Source organism: Trachurus trachurus (assembly GCF_905171665.1).
Source record: "Trachurus trachurus genome assembly, chromosome: 6".
Lineage (NCBI taxonomy): Eukaryota > Metazoa > Chordata > Actinopteri > Carangiformes > Carangidae > Trachurus > Trachurus trachurus.
The window spans coordinates 21,000,882-21,019,381 of record NC_139897.1 but is presented as its reverse complement, the minus strand read 5'-3'; the positions used below and the strand labels follow the sequence as shown (position 1 = coordinate 21,019,381).

The 18,500-nt window shown below is 44.2% G+C and overlaps 1 protein-coding gene across 1 annotated transcript in view; it reads right to left on the bottom strand.

Moving 5' to 3' along the window:
• znf423 (zinc finger protein 423) overlaps positions 1-18,500 on the bottom strand; it is a 143,368-nt gene that overhangs the window by 6,848 nt on the left and 118,020 nt on the right. The window contains exons 19-20 of the mRNA XM_083972863.1: positions 9,065-9,196; positions 7,214-7,329 (exon numbers count right to left, since the gene is read on the bottom strand). Of these exons, the coding sequence (XP_083828989.1) occupies positions 7,214-7,329; positions 9,065-9,196 (248 nt within the window). The remainder of the gene's footprint in view (positions 1-7,213; positions 7,330-9,064; positions 9,197-18,500) is intronic.

The window sequence follows — 18,500 nt, the reverse complement described above, 5'->3', positions numbered from 1 at the left end:
AGATCGACACCGGCTTCACAGCAAAAGGTAAGGGTTCCCTGCTGAAAGCTGTTACACAAAATAGGAAATGACCTCACCTGCAGCATGAAAAAACGATTGTTCCTGAACGCCACATGACACATTTGAGTCACACCATTATAGAGAAAAATGGGGAAGGGTTCAAAAAATTAATGATCCGTCTCTCTCGCTCTCTCAAACACACACACACACACACACACACAATACTTTGAGCCGAGGAATGTGGCCAGTGCCAGATGAGGACTGGAGCCTGTAGACATGGGTGACAACACACACAAACATTACCACAAGCATTCAAAAATATGGATAAAAATACAGGCAGCACTGAATATATATATCATGCGTAGGAGGCAGAAAAACGCACACAAACACACACACACAATGTACAAATGAATGCAGAGACATGAACCATCCTGTACACACAAGAGCTCATAATTCAGCAGCAGACCGTGTTGTCTTTCCGTGTCACTGTCATATTATTGCACACGTCCAATCCGCATCGAGTCCCCCGGGAGACAGATTTTTTGATTACCATGCACCCATAAACTGGCAGCGAGAGAGAGCATGCACAGAAAAGAGGGTGAGTGAAGAAAGACAAAAGAATCTGCTTGGATTTCTTGGACGAGCCGAGGAAGGATGGATGGGTGAAAGGAGCCGAGGTGAACCGCAGCGCTGGGCCGAGTGTCAACGTGACGAGGCCGTGGGAGGACGGGTGGATGACATGGACACGGAGGATGGAGGGAGAGAGGAAGGAACGGAGGGGAGTTTCTACTACACACTGAATGATTAACAAGTACAAATTTATCAGAGAGCACAGAGCAGAAGAGAGAGAGGGAGAGAGAGAGAGAGAGAGAGCATTGATACAGTACACCGTGTGTATGTGCCTGAAGAGGCTGCTGCCAGCCAAACACTTCACTTTGATCGTTTTAATTTTCAGTAGAGGAGGCACTGACTGGGCTTTGATAAGACTGAATGACAGAATGTACAGGCATTTTTATAATCTTAGTGGTTCCTCAACCAGAGGATCAAGACTCCAACAGGGATCACAGGATAATTAGACGGAGACCTGAGACAATTAAAACAACAGGAAGGCACATCAGTAAAACCTTGAACACAAATAGGATTTATTTACTCTAATACTGTTTTAAAAGGCCTTTGTCACTTAATCAATTAGTTAATAGACAGAAAATGAATTTGCAGGAACCACTGAGTTAATATCTACAGTATAGTGCAATTCCAGAGAAACCCACTGCATACTGCTATAAAATGATAATACAGACAAGATAGAAAATAAATACATTTAAAATATTTATAAAGTCTGACATTTTATCTATTCTCATAAAAACTGATGTGCCACTCAATACTACTTCGATTTCAAAGATGAAGTGAAGTAGTTTCAGATGTCATTCAGACTACACAACACAAGTTTCTAGCAAAGCTAAATTGTGTTTCTCCAAGCTAAATGTGCAGTCTTATTAAAAATGTATAAATATAGATAAACAAGGAAAAACATACAGTAAATAGATACATAAAATAAAATTCATAAATAGAAAACTAAGACATGACAAATAGCTGATTATTGTCGTACTCTAACCAAAGAACTGTCAGAAAATGTCAAACTATAACAATTTGTTTCCAGTGACATGAAATCGTACTGAACTTTTTGTGCCAAAGTTTGTTCGCAGGCTTATGGTTTGTTTCAAATGATATTCTTCAAAGTCAGAATTAAACATCTCCAGAGCAAAAAAAAAAAAAAAAGAATTTTGCCCATCATGGAAGTAAGAAATGAGTGAGAGAAACTGATGAAAGGCTGGAGAAGTCAGAGTGAAACGTCTGAACTAACCGTCGTCACATATCATCTGCTATAAGGTTATTTTTCAGCCGCTGAAGCGTTGAGGTGCGGTGTGTTTGCGAGCGCTGGGCCCATGTGTGTATGAGTGTATTTTGGCAGGGTTGATAGAACACCACGCCACGCAGAGTCTGTCCTGCTCTGTGACACATTGCCTCTGCTCACCTGTCACACACGCACACAAATACACACACAAAATGACAAGAACACGGTCCAAGCTGTTAGAGACCCTCCAGGTGCTGGCTCACATAGTGTAATTCCTTTGTATCTGTCCCTACCTCTGTTTATCTCTTTATCCCACGTTATCTCATTCTGCCCATCTTTTTTGTTTCTCTGCATCTGTCTATTTGTTCCCCTGCTTTATATCAAAGCATCAAAGTAACTTCTTTTAATTCGTTTCTCCATCTCCCTCTCCTCCTCACTGCGACCCACTGTGTGTGTGCCTTTTTACGCTTTTTCTGGTGGGAAGTTCCTAGAGGCTTCAATGCAGACACACACAGGTGTACATGCACATCAATATAACATTTCCAGATGATTAACTGATCCCACATTGAGATTGTCTGCCTTGCATTTACATCCAACATGAACAGAATGTGCTTTGCATTCACAGTATGAAACAAAGAAACACATCGGCGATAACAGATACCAGCACAATGTGTATGCAATTTCTCCTCAGGTGGTCAGAGCAGGAGAACATTCTGCCAAGACACAGGACAGTTGAACACAATGACAGTATCGTCTTTGTTAATTTTCTCCCAAAACATTTTTCTTTATTTGTTTGTGTATCTTTGCCTCTAGGTTTGATATACTGACATGATATTCAACTAGTTCAACTCAAAAACAGCACAACCATCACTACTTCAATGGCAGAAACAGTATTAGCTGCAGTAGTGGCAGTATACAGCACCAGGTAAGGCTGACTAGCTGTCTCTCTTTTGTTTTGAATCTCTTTTTGTCTTTGTCTGCAAATAGCTTCAAGTCCAGGGATTCAGGGAGGAGAGAGAGAGAGAGTGTGAGAGAGGGTGTATGTGTGTGTGTGTGTGTGTGTGTCCCAGGTCCCCATTCTAATAACACAAGAGTCTCCCAGTGAACAGTGGGGCAGCTGAGTACGCTCCCCTGGAACGCCACAGGGATACGGATCAAATTCACTCATACACACACACACAGCCAAGGGATATATGGATCAGAGAGTACATACTATGACTTGACTCAACACTCAACACCCAACACCAACACCCAGACACAAGCAAAACCGACAGACACACACACACACACACACACACACACGTATGTACGTCGTACACACACAAAACCCTATTGCCAGTTCAGCCACATCCACACCTTTCCATAATTCAGTTAGAGGGAGACAGTGAGGCTCTTAGATTCAGACAAAGACAAAGACAACATTATTCACAGACAGACTACTAAACACAGCTTGTTTCACCCTCTCTCTCACACACTCACACACTCACACACACACACTCTGCCCTGATCTGAACCAAAGACATTGAACTGTCTGTGCAGCTCTGCTCTAACAAAAATTAATTACTTTCGCTTTGAGGGCTTTTTAATATTTCTTTAATTTTCCTGGTTTCCCATCATCACTGTGTCCTGTCATCCATCCATCACTGTATGTGTACACTACATGTTCTTTTAATTGCATCAACGTGGGAAGAGATCCCCGCTTGACTCTGCTGTTGCACAACTCTCAAATATTCCACACTGCTGAGACGGGGGGAGGAAGGGTGTGTGTGTGTGTTTGTGTGTGTGTGTGTGTGTGTGTGTGTGTGTGTGTGTGTGTGTGTGTGTGTGTGTGTGTGTGTGTGTGTGTGTGTGTGTGTGTGTGTGTGTGTGTGTGTGTGTGTGTGTGTGTGTGTGTGTGTGTGTGTGTGTGTGTGTGTGTGTGTGTGTGTGTAGGGGGGTCAATGTGGAAAAAGGGGCAAGATCCGGTCGAGGGAATCGGCACACAAACAAACAAAGAGGATCCCCCACATCCATCCATTTATTCATCTGACCAGCAATCCACCCATCTAGAAGTGTTTAAATATTTACTAGAGCTAAAGGAGATGGTGTAGCACAACAGAGGCAGAGGCAGAAAAAAGGGGGATGATTGGGGAGGAGTGCAAGTGTGATGGATGAAGCGAGGGATAGGAGGAAGCATTGAGGGCAGGAGCTGCAGGATAGCACCCCCTGGAGGCCTAAGAAAAATGTGGAGATCAAGAAGTCTGTCAGGAAAAAAAAAACATAGAGGGAGAGAAGGAGCTGATATAGAGCTGGATGAGATGCTTCTACAAGAGGGACTCAGTTATCAACAATCATTTAACTGCAGCACTCAGTGTGTTTAACCAATGGATTGTATCCATGTAATATAAAACAATTGATTTTTGGTGATGATGGAGACAAATGTATGAGAGACAGAGAAAGAAAGAAAGAAAGAAAGAAAGAAAGAAAGAAAGAAAGAAAGAAAGAAAGAAAGAAAGAAAGAAAGAAAGAAAGAAACTAAAACAGAGAGAATAAGAAAGTCGTCTGTGAAGTCTGGGAGTAAAGGCAGAGAGAGATCCAGAAGGGCCTCACTGATCAGGGCCACAGCATTTCTTATTTACACACCCACACACATACACACAGACACACACCAAAACATCTCTTATTTACCAGCTTACGTCTGCACTATTTATGGGGCACTGGGGAGAGGCACAGAAGAGAGGAAGAGAGGAGAGGGGCTAAAATATGCATAGGGGCTGGTTCTTCTGGGACAGATGGGGGGGAGTCAGACAGAGAGAGAGTAGGGAGAGAAACAGGAAGAGAGAAAGTGAAAAATTGTGGTATGGATGCGTAGGAGATGGATAGGAAGATGTAAACGCGAGCGATTGAGAGAGCGGCAGAGAGAAAGTGAGGACTTTTGTTTGCGGAAGGAGGGATGGAGATGGAAAGAAGGGGACGATGAGAGGAGGGAGAGAGGATGATGCAGCGACGTGTCCATGCTGCAATGGCCGTTGGGTGTGTGGGTGTGTGAAGGAGAGAGAGAGAAAGAGAGAGAGAGCTGAACATCATATGGCCCCTCTGAGGGGTTGAAAGAGGCCAAAGCCTTTTCTAGCTGGCCAACCAGCCTTCTTCATCCATCCGCACCTCATTAAAACACACACACACGCACACACAAATTACCCCATTCCACTTACTGTGGCAGACGCATGCACACACACACACACACAAACTCGCACACATGCGATAACAGCTAGCAGTGGCATTAACCTCCATGGTTGTAGCTCTCCATCTCCCTCAGTCAGCCTTTCTGTCTAGCCCACTTAGAGAGCCCTCCCATGGGGCAATGGAGCTGTGGCAGGTCGGGCTCGGGCTGCAAGTTTTCACACACACATAGACACAGACACGCACACAGACATGCACGCACACACACACACACACTTGGGCTAGGACCAAAGAGTAACAAGATGGATATAGCCACAGTGCAGCAGCCAAAGAGGAAGAAGAAGTACAAGGAGCTGAGAGAGGGAAAAAAAGTTGAACTGAGCTCAACTTAACTGGAATGAAAACAACAGAATTAAACTCATGTGACCTGAGCAGACTCAGATGAGCTGATCTATGAGATACCTATCTGCTGGTAGAGCTGTATAGCTATAGAATCCGAGGCAACTCACAGAGAATAAAAAACCCACATATCTCACTCTGACTTTACCAGAGTCAGCCCGAAAAAAGATGAGGTGCATCAACAAAATCAAAACATTCACTCAAGTTAGCTATATAGTAAATGTGAGATGGAGTCTATGTAGAAGAGGAGCAGATATGTGTGTGTGTGTGTGGCGTATAGAGTGTGTGTTTGTGTATGTACAGGTGTGAGGACGTGAGCAGGAATGCGTGGCATGTGAGTGGTGACTGTGTGCGGACATTAACCGACAGGGTCCAGCAGTCGCCCTGCTGTTAAATGGACTGGCCAGCCATATGCCCACCTCCTTCGGCCCTGTATCACTGCCACTTTGTGTGTGTGTGTGTGTGTGTGTGTGTGTGTGTGTGTGTGTGTGTGTGTGTGTGTGTGTGTGTGTGTGTGTGTGTGTGTGTGTGTGTAGTGGCTGCAGAGGCCTTCTTACAATCAAATAATCACTACAGCAAGCACAGCGTTTACTATAGAGTGAACACCTTCTATTAGTGTTTATCAGCATTACTGACTGCACAGCGGACCATGTTAAGTTTTCAGCTGCAAGGTCAAGGCCAGTGAATATATAGAGAGCAGAGAAGAGGGATAAATGGAGAGTGATTGTATGTATGGGTGAGTCAAATAGGAAAATAAGACATTCTTTCCTATTTAAATATGACGTCTCAATCATTAATCACCACTGAACATGGACCAAATACTCTGCTAATGAGACATGCTGATCACTTTGTCACAAGGTTGCACCTGTCCTGTTTGACAGTGTCAATAAATTATCCTCAAATCACAGCCACATCCTGGAAGCAATGTATTATACACCGTGTTTGTATTTTTACACATGAAAATTCGATCCAGAAACCTGGAAGTCTCATCCTTCAAGAGCTGCTGAATTTTTCATGTTTTCTGTCAGATTCGTATAATCTGCAGGGCTTCACACAACTTTCCACAAAATCTTTTACTTTAAACTAATACATCTGCAGTTAATGCAGCAAGTGACAGCGTGAGTTACAGATTTCGTCTTTAACAGGACTGATGTTCGGCCCGAAGATTTTGCAGGTCAGTCGTCCGCTGCCAGAGGAATACAAGAGATGGAGGAGGACGGGAGGGTTTACATCATCACAGACCTGGCCACAGCTGGCCCAGGACCTACTCTTGGGTGACTTATAGCCTCTCTTGCCTTTCATACACACACACATACATGCACATGTACACACACACTCAGGTGTGTCTGGATCCTAATGACATGAAGCTTGCCAGAACCCTACTCAGACCTCATGAGGAGAGATGGAAAGAGAGGGACAGAGGGATGAACAGAGGGCTGGACGGAGAATATGGAGATGAACGGTAAATGGAGGATTCAGTGAAACACAAGAAGTCGAGAGGGATGGAGGGAGCTACTGAGGTTACTGTATACTGAGGGATGGAGGGAAGATAAGAAAGAGATTTAAGGAGGAAGAGAGCGAGAGTGTTGAAGTATGGAGGTATTCTTCTCAGGTGGGTACGTATCTTGTTTGGACTAAGAATAACTGTCGACTACATTTTCTGATAGACTCTCCTTGTCCGCTCATTGCAGCGTCTGCACCTGCATGCACTATTCCTTTAATTCCTGCCACACAGCAACAGCAAAAAGAGACAGACAAGAGAGACTCACGTCATAACACAGGGACTGAATTGAGGGGACCTACCTGTAGTTCTGTCTGAAAGAAGAACTTCTGCGGACACTGGGAACAGTCGTAGATCTTGTCTTCCTGGCCGTGGACGGCGAAAATGTGCTGCTGGAGCTTGTTGGCCTGCACAAACACTGGAAGAACAACAAACATGCTACCAGTTAACACAGCGTGCATTTGATTAACAAAGTCATCTGATGGCCATTAAAGCTAAAAGCCATCAAAGACAGTTCACAGGGCTAAAAGCTGGAGGTGCTGGAGGTGCTGGAGCTGAAAACAGCCGTGTCTGGTCAGGACTTTGTTGGATCGGCATTGTTGTGGTTGTGTGTTGCTGGGAGCGGTGGGCTGTAGAGGGAGAATGATCTGCAACCCGGTCAGGTGCATCGGATCTGATCTACTGAGGTACTGGCCTGTTTACAACTGGGCAGTTAAAGTTAACAGTGCAAAACAACGGCCAGACTATCGACTGTAGGCAAAGAACCAAATGGCAACTGGGTTTTTTTTTGTTTCTGTACAAATAACCACACAAACACACACAAAGCAAATGGAGGGAGTGAATGGGATTAAAGAGAGAGAGGAGAAAGGAGGAGAGAAAACAGGAAGAGCTATCCTCAGCAGACCTTGTGATATTTATCAATAAATTATCTCTTCTTTTTTAACTTCCGCTCCAATGTTGTCTCATATACTCTTTTCTTTCTTTCTCTCCCCTTTGTTTCAGTAAACTTTTGGTTTTCGCTGTGAGTGTGTATGTGTTGAATTATTAAGCCTCCCCGTAGGAGTGGTGCCCATCTTACTAATTCATAAGCCACCAAGGAATAGAGTTAAAGTTTAAAGCGTTGCTGTGTACCTGGGGGGAGGCACACAACACAAGACAAACTCAGCAACTGAGGGGGAGGGGGATGGGGAGGGGGAGAAGAGGGGGAAGGAGTGATGGAGTGACAGAGAGAGAAAGAGAGAGAGAGCATATGGGGATAGACAGTCAGAGATTGAACACGGAAGAGAGAGAGCAAAGGTGCTGACTTAGTTGCTGGTAAAATACTGTAGGTACAGTGAATACCACACGCCTAATTTGGTCATCCAGCATTTTGTTTCAGCCCTCCAGTGGATTGCAAAGGCATTAGGTATTTCATATTTTGTTTTTTGGGGTTTTTTTTGGTGGTTATTACATGAACTTTTGCACACACATACACACACACACAGTTGGTGCTTCTTTAGCAGTGGCACCCCACTGGAATATTACTCCCACAGTTAGAAGCGTAAAACAATGGATATTCCTAATGCGTTGTTACTGTTTACCCCAAACCAGAAACTTTACAGCCATTACAGCACATTTATTCAATGTAGCATGATGTGGGGAACCCAGAGAGAGCCATTTCTGTGCCACAACAGGTACCAGAGCTGATGTCAGGAGAGATTTAAGAGGTAACCCTGCTTCTAGCAACAGTATTAACCTCATCTGGCATTTTTATTAACATCAGCATACAAATTGTGATAAGCTGCGACAACTCTGGTGCTTACACCATGTGTGGCGAACGAATATTTGAACGAATATTCACAAATATAACATTAAATGACAGACAATACAGCATATAAAAAACTAAGCAAAACATGTCTATAATATTCATTCAGTATAAGAAAAAAGAATGTGCTTAGCACTACAGAATAAGATACAGATCATGGTTTGTGTTAGTGTACTACATTAGTTGTGTTCCTGTTGTGTGCTGACTTGTTTTTAAACGTACAGTACAATTCAAATTCAAATACAAAAATAGACAGGACACAAGTGAGTAGGATTAACGTTTGCTACTGTCCTTGAAGGTGAATGTGTGTGTGTGTGTATGAGTGTGTGTGTGTGTGTGTGAGCGTCACCTGTGAAGCAGACGGGACACTTGAAGGTACCTCCCATGCCTTCGAAGCTGTGCTCTATCAGGTGGCAAAGCAGCTTGGCAGGTGAATCAAACATCTGGTTACACAGCTTGCACTCGTGATTGATGCCCTCCTCTGCAAATAGGAGACAGACATGCATGTGTAGGTTGGATTAAGCAACACGAAAACAACAACATGACATTTTAGAACACTGATACAACACACATGACAGATGCCTCAAGCTCATACAAAAACTATAAGATGCTGTCGGTAATATACTAAGCAGTGATAGACAGAATACATATTAATATGAGCAACAATTAACTTATTTCTTATGCATTGTCACATTTTTGTCATACAGTTGAACTTTTCACCCTCAACTGGGAAACAAATTTCACTGAAGAGCAAATGTAAAGCTCAGCTCCAGATCAAATGAGTTGGACAGACAGACATTATAATATATGTTGAATAATACTCTCCCTCTCTCCCCCCGCTGCACATTCTCATTTCACCCCCCCCCACACCTTTCTGCCACGTACACTCCCCCAACTCGCGCACACACCAACCCCAGTGCCATATCTGCCCCAACTGGTAATTGTCTGTCCTCCCCACTGGGGCTGTGGATGATCTGCCCTTCCAATAGCCATCCTTCCTTCCCTCCCCATGTCCTCGTTATCCGCCCTCCCCCAATGCAGTCACTCATCCATTGCTCACTTTGCCCATTCCTCCCTATGTGTCTCCTTATCGTCCCTCTTGGTCCATCACTTGCTGATTAATTTGTGAGGGATCCGGTTCAAACCCCTCACCCCTTTGTTTCAGCCTTTTCACCGATACTCTACTTATTTTCCCCCATTTTTGAATCTATGAATTTCTCTTTTCTGTCCGGTACGGAGGCCTTCATTCATTGAGCCATTTGTTCAGGCTGCTGAGACTGTGTGTGTGAGGCATTTCTATTTTTTTAGATGTCACAATTTGTCAGAGCATGAGTCACATTATTGCACATGCGGTGCTCTGGTGTAAATGAGTAATATGTGAGACCGAGAGCTTATATCACTCTCTAATATGATCAGGTACATCTTCATGACAAACAGAGAGGAGACGATGTGCGACCAGCCTCCATCCCCCCATCATCACTCACACTTGGGGATTATACCAGTGTTTGTGCGTTTGTGTGTATCTGTGTCTATTTTAAGAAGGTGTGAGTGACATCACAGCACCCACAGTGAAAGGCCAGATGAAAGGTGGGCGTCATAAACACACACACACACACACTCACATATGCACCCCTTGACGACCAGGTCCCCTGCCTGTTGTCCTTATCACCATTGTACCATACAGGACCGATGCCCCAGTCGCCCCCACACACACACACACATACACACACACACCATGTGGGACCACACAGGCACATGCACACCATAGGACCATACTGCCCGGAGACATCAGATGGTGTCTTCTACGGACCAATCTGTGACCCCTTGTGGAGCTGCACACACGAATATGCACACACACACACCCTCTCTCTGGGATACACACAGACAATTCATGGAGAACACAGTATGCGTCTTCTGCTTTTTGTCACTTAACTCGTGTGGCGCGAGTGTGTACATACAACACGTTCATACATACACACATTCAAACAGTCTGCAAAACTTCAGCTGCAGCGCTGCAGGGGGTCGCGGGGTTAATAACGTCTTCAATCATACATCCATGACACCCATACTGACTAATACCCGCACGCACACAAAGATTCCTATCTCCCCTTGCCTCAAAGGCCGTCACAAGGGTGCCCTAATCCTGCCTCAATAGCTGTGGGTGTGTTTGTGTGCATGTGTGTGTGCGTGCTTGTGTGTGTGTGTGTGCTTGTATGTGTGTGTGTGTGTGTGGGTGCCGCATGTGCTTATATGATTGAGATGGTATGCTCCATGGTCCCGGTCCCCAAACATCCCCATTCCACGCACACCGACACACACAAACCTCAAAGGCTGCTAGGTTGTGTGGGGCGCCAGTGTGTCCGAGACATACTGAGACAGATAGAGGTTCATTATCATTTACTAGGAGATTGAAACAGCAGGAGAGTCACATGGAGTGAGACACACAGAGAGAGAGAGAGAGAGAGAGAGAAGGAGGAGTGAACAGTGCAACCAGTTTAATCGTCATATTTTCATTGTAATATCCTTTGTCTTAGTAAAAAGTGCACTTTTAGTCATTAAAAGGAGAAAACGATTGTTTTCAAGTTTAAAAAAAAGAGCAAATAGAAATAGATGCACATGGCACAGGTGGAGGTAGAGGGTGAATAAGTAAGTAATACCTAAGCTTCAGTGATCTCAGTGTGTGTGTGTTTATCTCAGTGTGTGCTGGGGGTCTCTGTAGATGGCACCTTTAAGATCTTGGCCTCAGCAGGAGTGATGCTTTCTTCAGAAGTTGTCACACACTCTCCCACGCGGCCAGGGAAAAGTGGTCAAACATCGGCTACCTTCACATGTACAGTACACACCGATGCACCGGTTACCCACAGTCCAAGATAATAGACGGCAACATCCTCTCTGGTCTGATAGAGAGAGCAGTAAAGGTACTGGCTGTAAAACCTTAAACTGCAGAAAAACCTAGTTAACCACATTTATACAGTGGAAGAAGACTGTGAAATTGGGTGAGCTATTCTACATAAGGCAGCACAGCCTGTTGTTGTAGCTTTATGCCTGTTTGTTACCATTGAGGCATGATGATTATTTAAACAATCAATTGATTTTTTTTCTTCCAATTTTCTTTCCATTACTCACTTGATACTTGTGTTATGTCATTATTACTGTTATTATTAATTCTACTAGTAGTAACATCATTTATTATTCTTGTATTAATCAGTATATGCACGCATGAGAGGGTATGTTTGTTGTGTATGTGTATGCATGATATGGATGAATTGAAGAAAGAAATTAAAAAAGAAAAATTAAAATAAATCCAATCACGTGGCTCATAATTGAACGCACGTGATATGTTCAGGTCTACACCCTAAAAACAAGGAAAATCGACAAACTCTCACACTTATAAGAAGCTAGAACAAGCAGAATTTACAGTAACTGACCAATTTATGAACAATTAAAATAGCTGATTGATCATTTCAACAGCAATCAGAACATGTGCATGTGTGTGTTTGGGGTACCACACACAGATGACGTCAGTAAAGCCGTCAGCCTTACTTAGGAAACTTTAGAAGCTAATTAAATGTCAATCGATTACAGGGCCAGTGGAATAAAAAAAATGTCTACCGATGACAAAAGACAAAACTGAAGTGAGAGAGTGGGAGAGAGAGAGAGACAGACAGACAGACAGAGAGAGAAAGGGAGAACTGAAGGGAAAACAGTGAGGTGCAGAGAGATAATTGGGCTGTCCGGAACAAGGGCATAGAGAGAGGCCTCCAACGCCTGTGTGTGTGTGTGTGTGTGTGTGTGAGTGTGTGTGCGTGTGTCCCATGAAAGAGTTCTCTTTTCTGACAAATACATTGTTTTGATCAGTGTGTGGGGGGACCGCAGTGTCTGTATGCTGTCCCCCTCTGAGACCCGGTCCATGTGTGAGCGAGTGTGTGTGTGTATGTGACCCATAGTGAGATGACAGAGCCGTACAGCATCCTGCCGTTACGCTTTGCCTCACAGAGTGCATTTGATCCACCAGCACAACACACGCACACACACACACAGCCCTGGGAGGCCTATGCTGGGACAGAGAACACAGGGGAGAGAGGGATGAGAGGAGAGAGAGAGAGACAGAGAGAGAGAGAGGGGGGGGGGTGCAGGGTGAAGGTTAGGACTCCGAGTTTGTTCTCACAAAACAGAATATGAACTTTTCTGGCTTTTTAAATGCACATCAAAGCAGGTTTGGGGACTATTTTATGCCTTATATCCTTGGCGCTAATTTGTCTAAGAAGAATGTAGCTACTTTGCAACAACATGCATCGAGTTGTGTCCTGTTGCTCTTTTGTTAAAATGGTAATTGTTTTAAACATTTAAATATTATGGTTATTCCACTGTGGAAGGCGTAATACAATACAAATATATCCATCTGTTGGACTCACCATTTTAAGCTTCTCTGTCTGATTAGTCAGAGACATGTTTGAACTGGACTGACAATACATGTTCTTGATTTGTTGCCATGCCAACTCTGATGTTAACCAGGGCACCTCCACAGGGAATATAATACCTGACCTTGGTCTTTTCACCCACACTTTCTTCATACTAGTGTTCAGTTTAAGTGTTCACCACTGACATGTAGTGTTTGTAACTGTCAACCTGAATGTGTTATATACAGTACCTATTATTATCGTAGTGGGCAGTGGACAAAAAGATGAGTGATGGGGTGAGACAGAGAGACACAGACACACAGGTAATTGGTGAGTGGCTGCTGAACATCTGTAGAACAACTGGTGCATCTTGAAAAAAAAGCTCAAGTCTGAGAAGACTGGAAGAAAAGTGGAGACCGGAAACAAGACGAGGACACGGTGTAATGTAGTATACTGTGTATGAATGGACAGAAGCAGGGAAAGAGGGAGGACACACAGACAGAGAGAAGTACACAACACACTGCAGTAGACTCATCATTACAATTCCACTATCAGAGCATACACATACACACACACACACTATCACGTACATACACCCTCATTGCTCATGCTCTCCCTCAGTCTCATTCTCCCATTACCCTCCTTTCTCTGCTAATTGACCAGAGGAGAGGGACCAGGTGGCATTGTCCCCGTCACACCAATACACACACTCTTGCACACACATACACACACAAAGCACATTCAAGCTGGCCTCATCACACACACACACACCCCTGCAACATGCAGCAGAACATAAATGAGCTCCTTGATTTGTGTTGGGGATGGATCCCTAAGGTGCTCGCCTTCCCCAACACACACACACACACACACACACACACACACACACACACACACACACACACACACACACACACACACACACACACACACACACACACACACACACACACACACACACACACACACACACACACACACACACACACACACACACACACACACACACACACACACACACACACACACACACCGCACAGTCATACAGAATGCACAACACAGACACACACACAAACCTCTTAACCCTTTCCTAGTCTGGGCAAGGAAACTCCTTCGGTAGCTCCCTCCCCTCCTCCCTCCTCCCTCCTCTCTCTATCTCTGTATGGGCTGCTCCGGGTCCCTCGGGCTCACGTCTTCCCCCCCATTACTGCCCTTCCCTGTTCCTGTCGACCCCCCCCCCACCCTCATCCCCACCCTCATCCCCTCACAGCACGAAGCTGTGTGTATGTATGTGTGTGTGTGTGTTTGGTCCCTTGCGGCATCAAGGCCGTAAACCAAGCCAGACGAGTGATGGCGAGGACAGCGAGGGAAAAGTAGCCGGAGAGGGAGATGGAAAGAAATAGAAAGAGAGAGAGAGAGAGAGAGAGAGGGAGAGAGAGATATGAGGACTGTATTGTGAGGACTGGAGTGAGGGATGATGGGATTGACAGAGGGAGGCGTTTGGAGAGAAAGAAAGAAAGAAAGAAAGAGTGCAGCAAAGAAGAGAGCAGTGGACGGAAGGAGGAGGAGTGTGCACCTCTCTGGGGGGCTCGCTCAAGGTGTGTTTCCATGGCAACCAGGGGCAGAGGGGGGGCTGATGCAGGGGGTGTCTGTGTGTATGTGTGTGTGTGTGTGTGTGTGTGAGAGCTTGACCCACTGGTTGTGTGGGGGCTGAAGAATACACACACACAACACACACACACACACACACACTCATGCATGCACGCAACCTGCTGCAGTGCTGGAGGGGTCCCAGGAGTGCCCCCCACCTTTACTCACCCTCTCCCTCTCTCTCTCTCTCTCTTCACACACACACACACACACACAGAAAGAATGCTGCAGTGCCGAAGTCCCGCGAGTACGCAACACCCACACACATTCTCCCTCCCTTCTCTCATCTTCCATTTTCCCTCTCTGTTTCTATCACTCTCTCTGTGAGGTAATTGTTAATATTCTCATTATTTGTTTACTCCTGACCTCACCGTGTGGGTTTATAATAGCCTACATTGTGTTGAATGATGATGATTGGTGACACACACGGGCATCTCCTATGGTGTTATCTCCTGGAAACAAAAAACCTGCATGTGATGTGATCTTCCCGGTCATTCAGGTCTTCTGACGAGAGGTTAATCTGTGGTCACCGCCGCTCACACAGCTCCCTAGCTGTCTGCAGCTTTAATTCCATTCAACATCTCTGCTGCTCTGCTATAACCACAAGATCTCACCCACCCGAAGCTGGAACCAGGCGCTCAGCTGCGGAAACTAAGTGCCAAATATTGATTCAAGTTCTTGTTTCACTTTTGTTTCTTGCTCTCATGGATCTCTTCTCTTTGTGCTGCGGTACAGTATACTACGGTGGTCCGAGATTCCTCTTCCACCACGGCTGAAAGGCGTCCAGCCTGTGTTTAACTGTGGTCAGGAGCTAGGACGATTATGACAGGTCAGGTAATATCATATGTATTGACCTCTCCAGAGTGACTGTACATAGAAGGGGACCGTCTGTAATACACATTACACTTTAGCATGCAGCTGCAGGAAGAGCTCCAAAAGACAGAAAAGATGCTACATGTCTTGAAGATGTGTAATTAGAGCAAAACACAGCTGCAAAAAGGAAAAAGAAAGGAACTCTTCTATGAGTTGTAAACAGACACAACTTTTGGCTTTTCAGATGGCAGATGTTGAGGAAGCGAAGGTCCGGTGGAGTTTCTCAATCTTTCATGCTTTTCAAGTCGACTACTGACAGGATCCACTTTACAGAAGGAAGGAACGAGGCCTCAGTGGGAACGAGGCCTTCGCTTCAAAGACTCACACTATTAGTAAAATGAAGGCAAATCAACAAATCAACTCCTCTCATGTAACTAGCGAAGAGAGATCACGCTCCTCCCTCCTTCATTATTGGCTACATTCCTAGTTACCCGGTAATAACTACCTCCAGTGGAAACTCTCTCCCATACACACACACACATACACACACAGACAGACACTCTATTGGCAGACAAAGATAGCATATGGTGATGACCAGTTTGTGTTTGTGTGTGTAATGAAAGGAAGCACAAATTGAGCATATTTGTGTAGTGGATGAGTGCATGTGTGTCTTGGAAGGAGACTGTGTGTGTGTGTGTTTGTGTGTGTTTGTGTGTGTAGCAGCTTGGATTTTCCCTATCAGATTACATAACAGTAGGAAGCTGGAGCGCTCTGTCCTGTCAAAGCCAAAAGCCTTCTCACTTTCACGCATGCACATGTGCACGTCCACACACACACACAAACACACATAAACAACACATCATCATTGCCTCTCAGCCTCTCCGTGGTTTGGGTAATTTAAGGGATACGACTACATTATAAAAAATCTCATTTCACATTCACAAGCACAACTTCATTAGCTTTGGGTGGTGAATTATTTGGATTTTGTAGCAGTACGCAAATGAACCCCATTGATTTGCACATTAATGAATAATCAATAATATCTGTATATGAATGAATGACAAAAAGGAATGGAATAAAAGAATCAATAAACACATTAACCCGAAAAAATGGAAGCAGAGAAAAAAAAAAGTGGATTTCCATTTCTTTACACACGAGTGTTGCTGTTGCTTGAAACTTTAGGGCATACTGTAACTCTGGATGCAAATTTACTGCAGAGCTCATAGTATAGAGGCACCTTGTAATAAAGCAATGGGCCCTTCTTTATTAGCATGCAGCGGACGGCTACAGGACAATGATGTATTTGAGGTCTTTTCACTTATTATTATGGTTCAGCTGAGGGTCGGTTAAATCCTCTCTTGTACGGCTCTCTGATTTGACTGCTGGGCCACTGGCGGTAAAACTGTGTCTAGTGTGAGCACCAAGTTTCCTAAGCACAGCGAGTAAATCTGTCAGTAAAAAAAATTAAATTCAACTGATAAGACTGCTAAACAAGACGAAGAGGTCTTTAAAAAAAAATGGAGGATAGAGGTGTACACTGGAGCATCACATGTTAAGTGTATGAAAACACACTTTCTGTTGTTCACAAACAGTAAACACAGACGTACACAAACAGACCGGCACAGCAGCGTCATCTGGAGAGCATTTGACTGGAAAAACTGACATTAAAGTCTTGTATTACCACATGTAATGAGACTCTAATATTCAAAGAGGAGAGGTGCACACATCATCACTCTGGCCTTGGAATATATCACTCAGGACTTCCACAGGAAAATAGGGAATTATCATTTCCTCCAATAAGCACACAGAAACCGAGTAACACACACACACACACGCACACGCACACACCTCCTTTTACCTCGTTAGCAGGGATGAGAGTAATGAATGCAGAGTATATTTGTGTTTAGAATCTTAATTGAAAGCTTGAAAGTGGCCAAGAGGGAATAAGCCTAATCACTGTGTGTGAATAAACCATCAACACACACACACACGGACAGACAGACAAACAGACGCGCACACACACACAGAAGCTCGCCACTCCCTAGGATAACCTTTAAAACTGAAGTACCTCTCTTTCCCTAGTTGCCCATTCCTTCCCTCCCTCTCCTCACCCACACTCTCTCTTGTCCCTTTTACCTCCTCCTTCCCTCCCCATATTTTTTTTCCCATACTCTCTCCATCCTCCCATCTGTTTACATATGTAAAACACAAACTACAGCCCCCCGGATGCACATCAACAGTATGTGTATGTGTGTTAATCTGTTTGTGCGTGTTGATGCTGGTTAAAGCTATAGAGGACCTCCATGGAGTTATAACAACCTTTATGGTGGTGTTGGGCATGCCCCAATTAATTAAAGGTATTTTTTATTTTTACTAGATGTGCTATTGATTAAGTCACTCGTTCTCTCGTGAAATCATTTTATAACACATTTCATAGGATATAAGATAAAAGGAGAAGACAGAGGAAATTTTCAATTTTTATTATCGGTTTAACTATTAGCCTATAATTCAGGACCTGTAGAGAGAACGTGATGGGAAAGATATTCGTTTTATCCTCTTTTTTTTATTGAATAATAGAGTTGCATACTGTTACCTTTTAAAAGAAAAAGTTAGACACATGCACACACACACAGATAAAGGAGAGTGAGGGAGATTTTGAAAGCCAGATTTTTGGGGAAAGGTGGATCAAGCCCACAGATACCATTACACACACATAAAATCAACTGCCCATCCAGGTTAGTAAGTAAGCATGTCTGTATCCAGGGCTAATCACCACGGCAACTGTAATCAAGCCTCTGATCTAGTTGTCAAGGTGATGGAGAGAGGGTCACCCCTGACTGTCTCTTCCTTTCTCTCTGAATGACTAAATCACTCCATTTTGGAAACAACTGTTATTGATATTCCTGTTCCCTCTTTCTAACGACA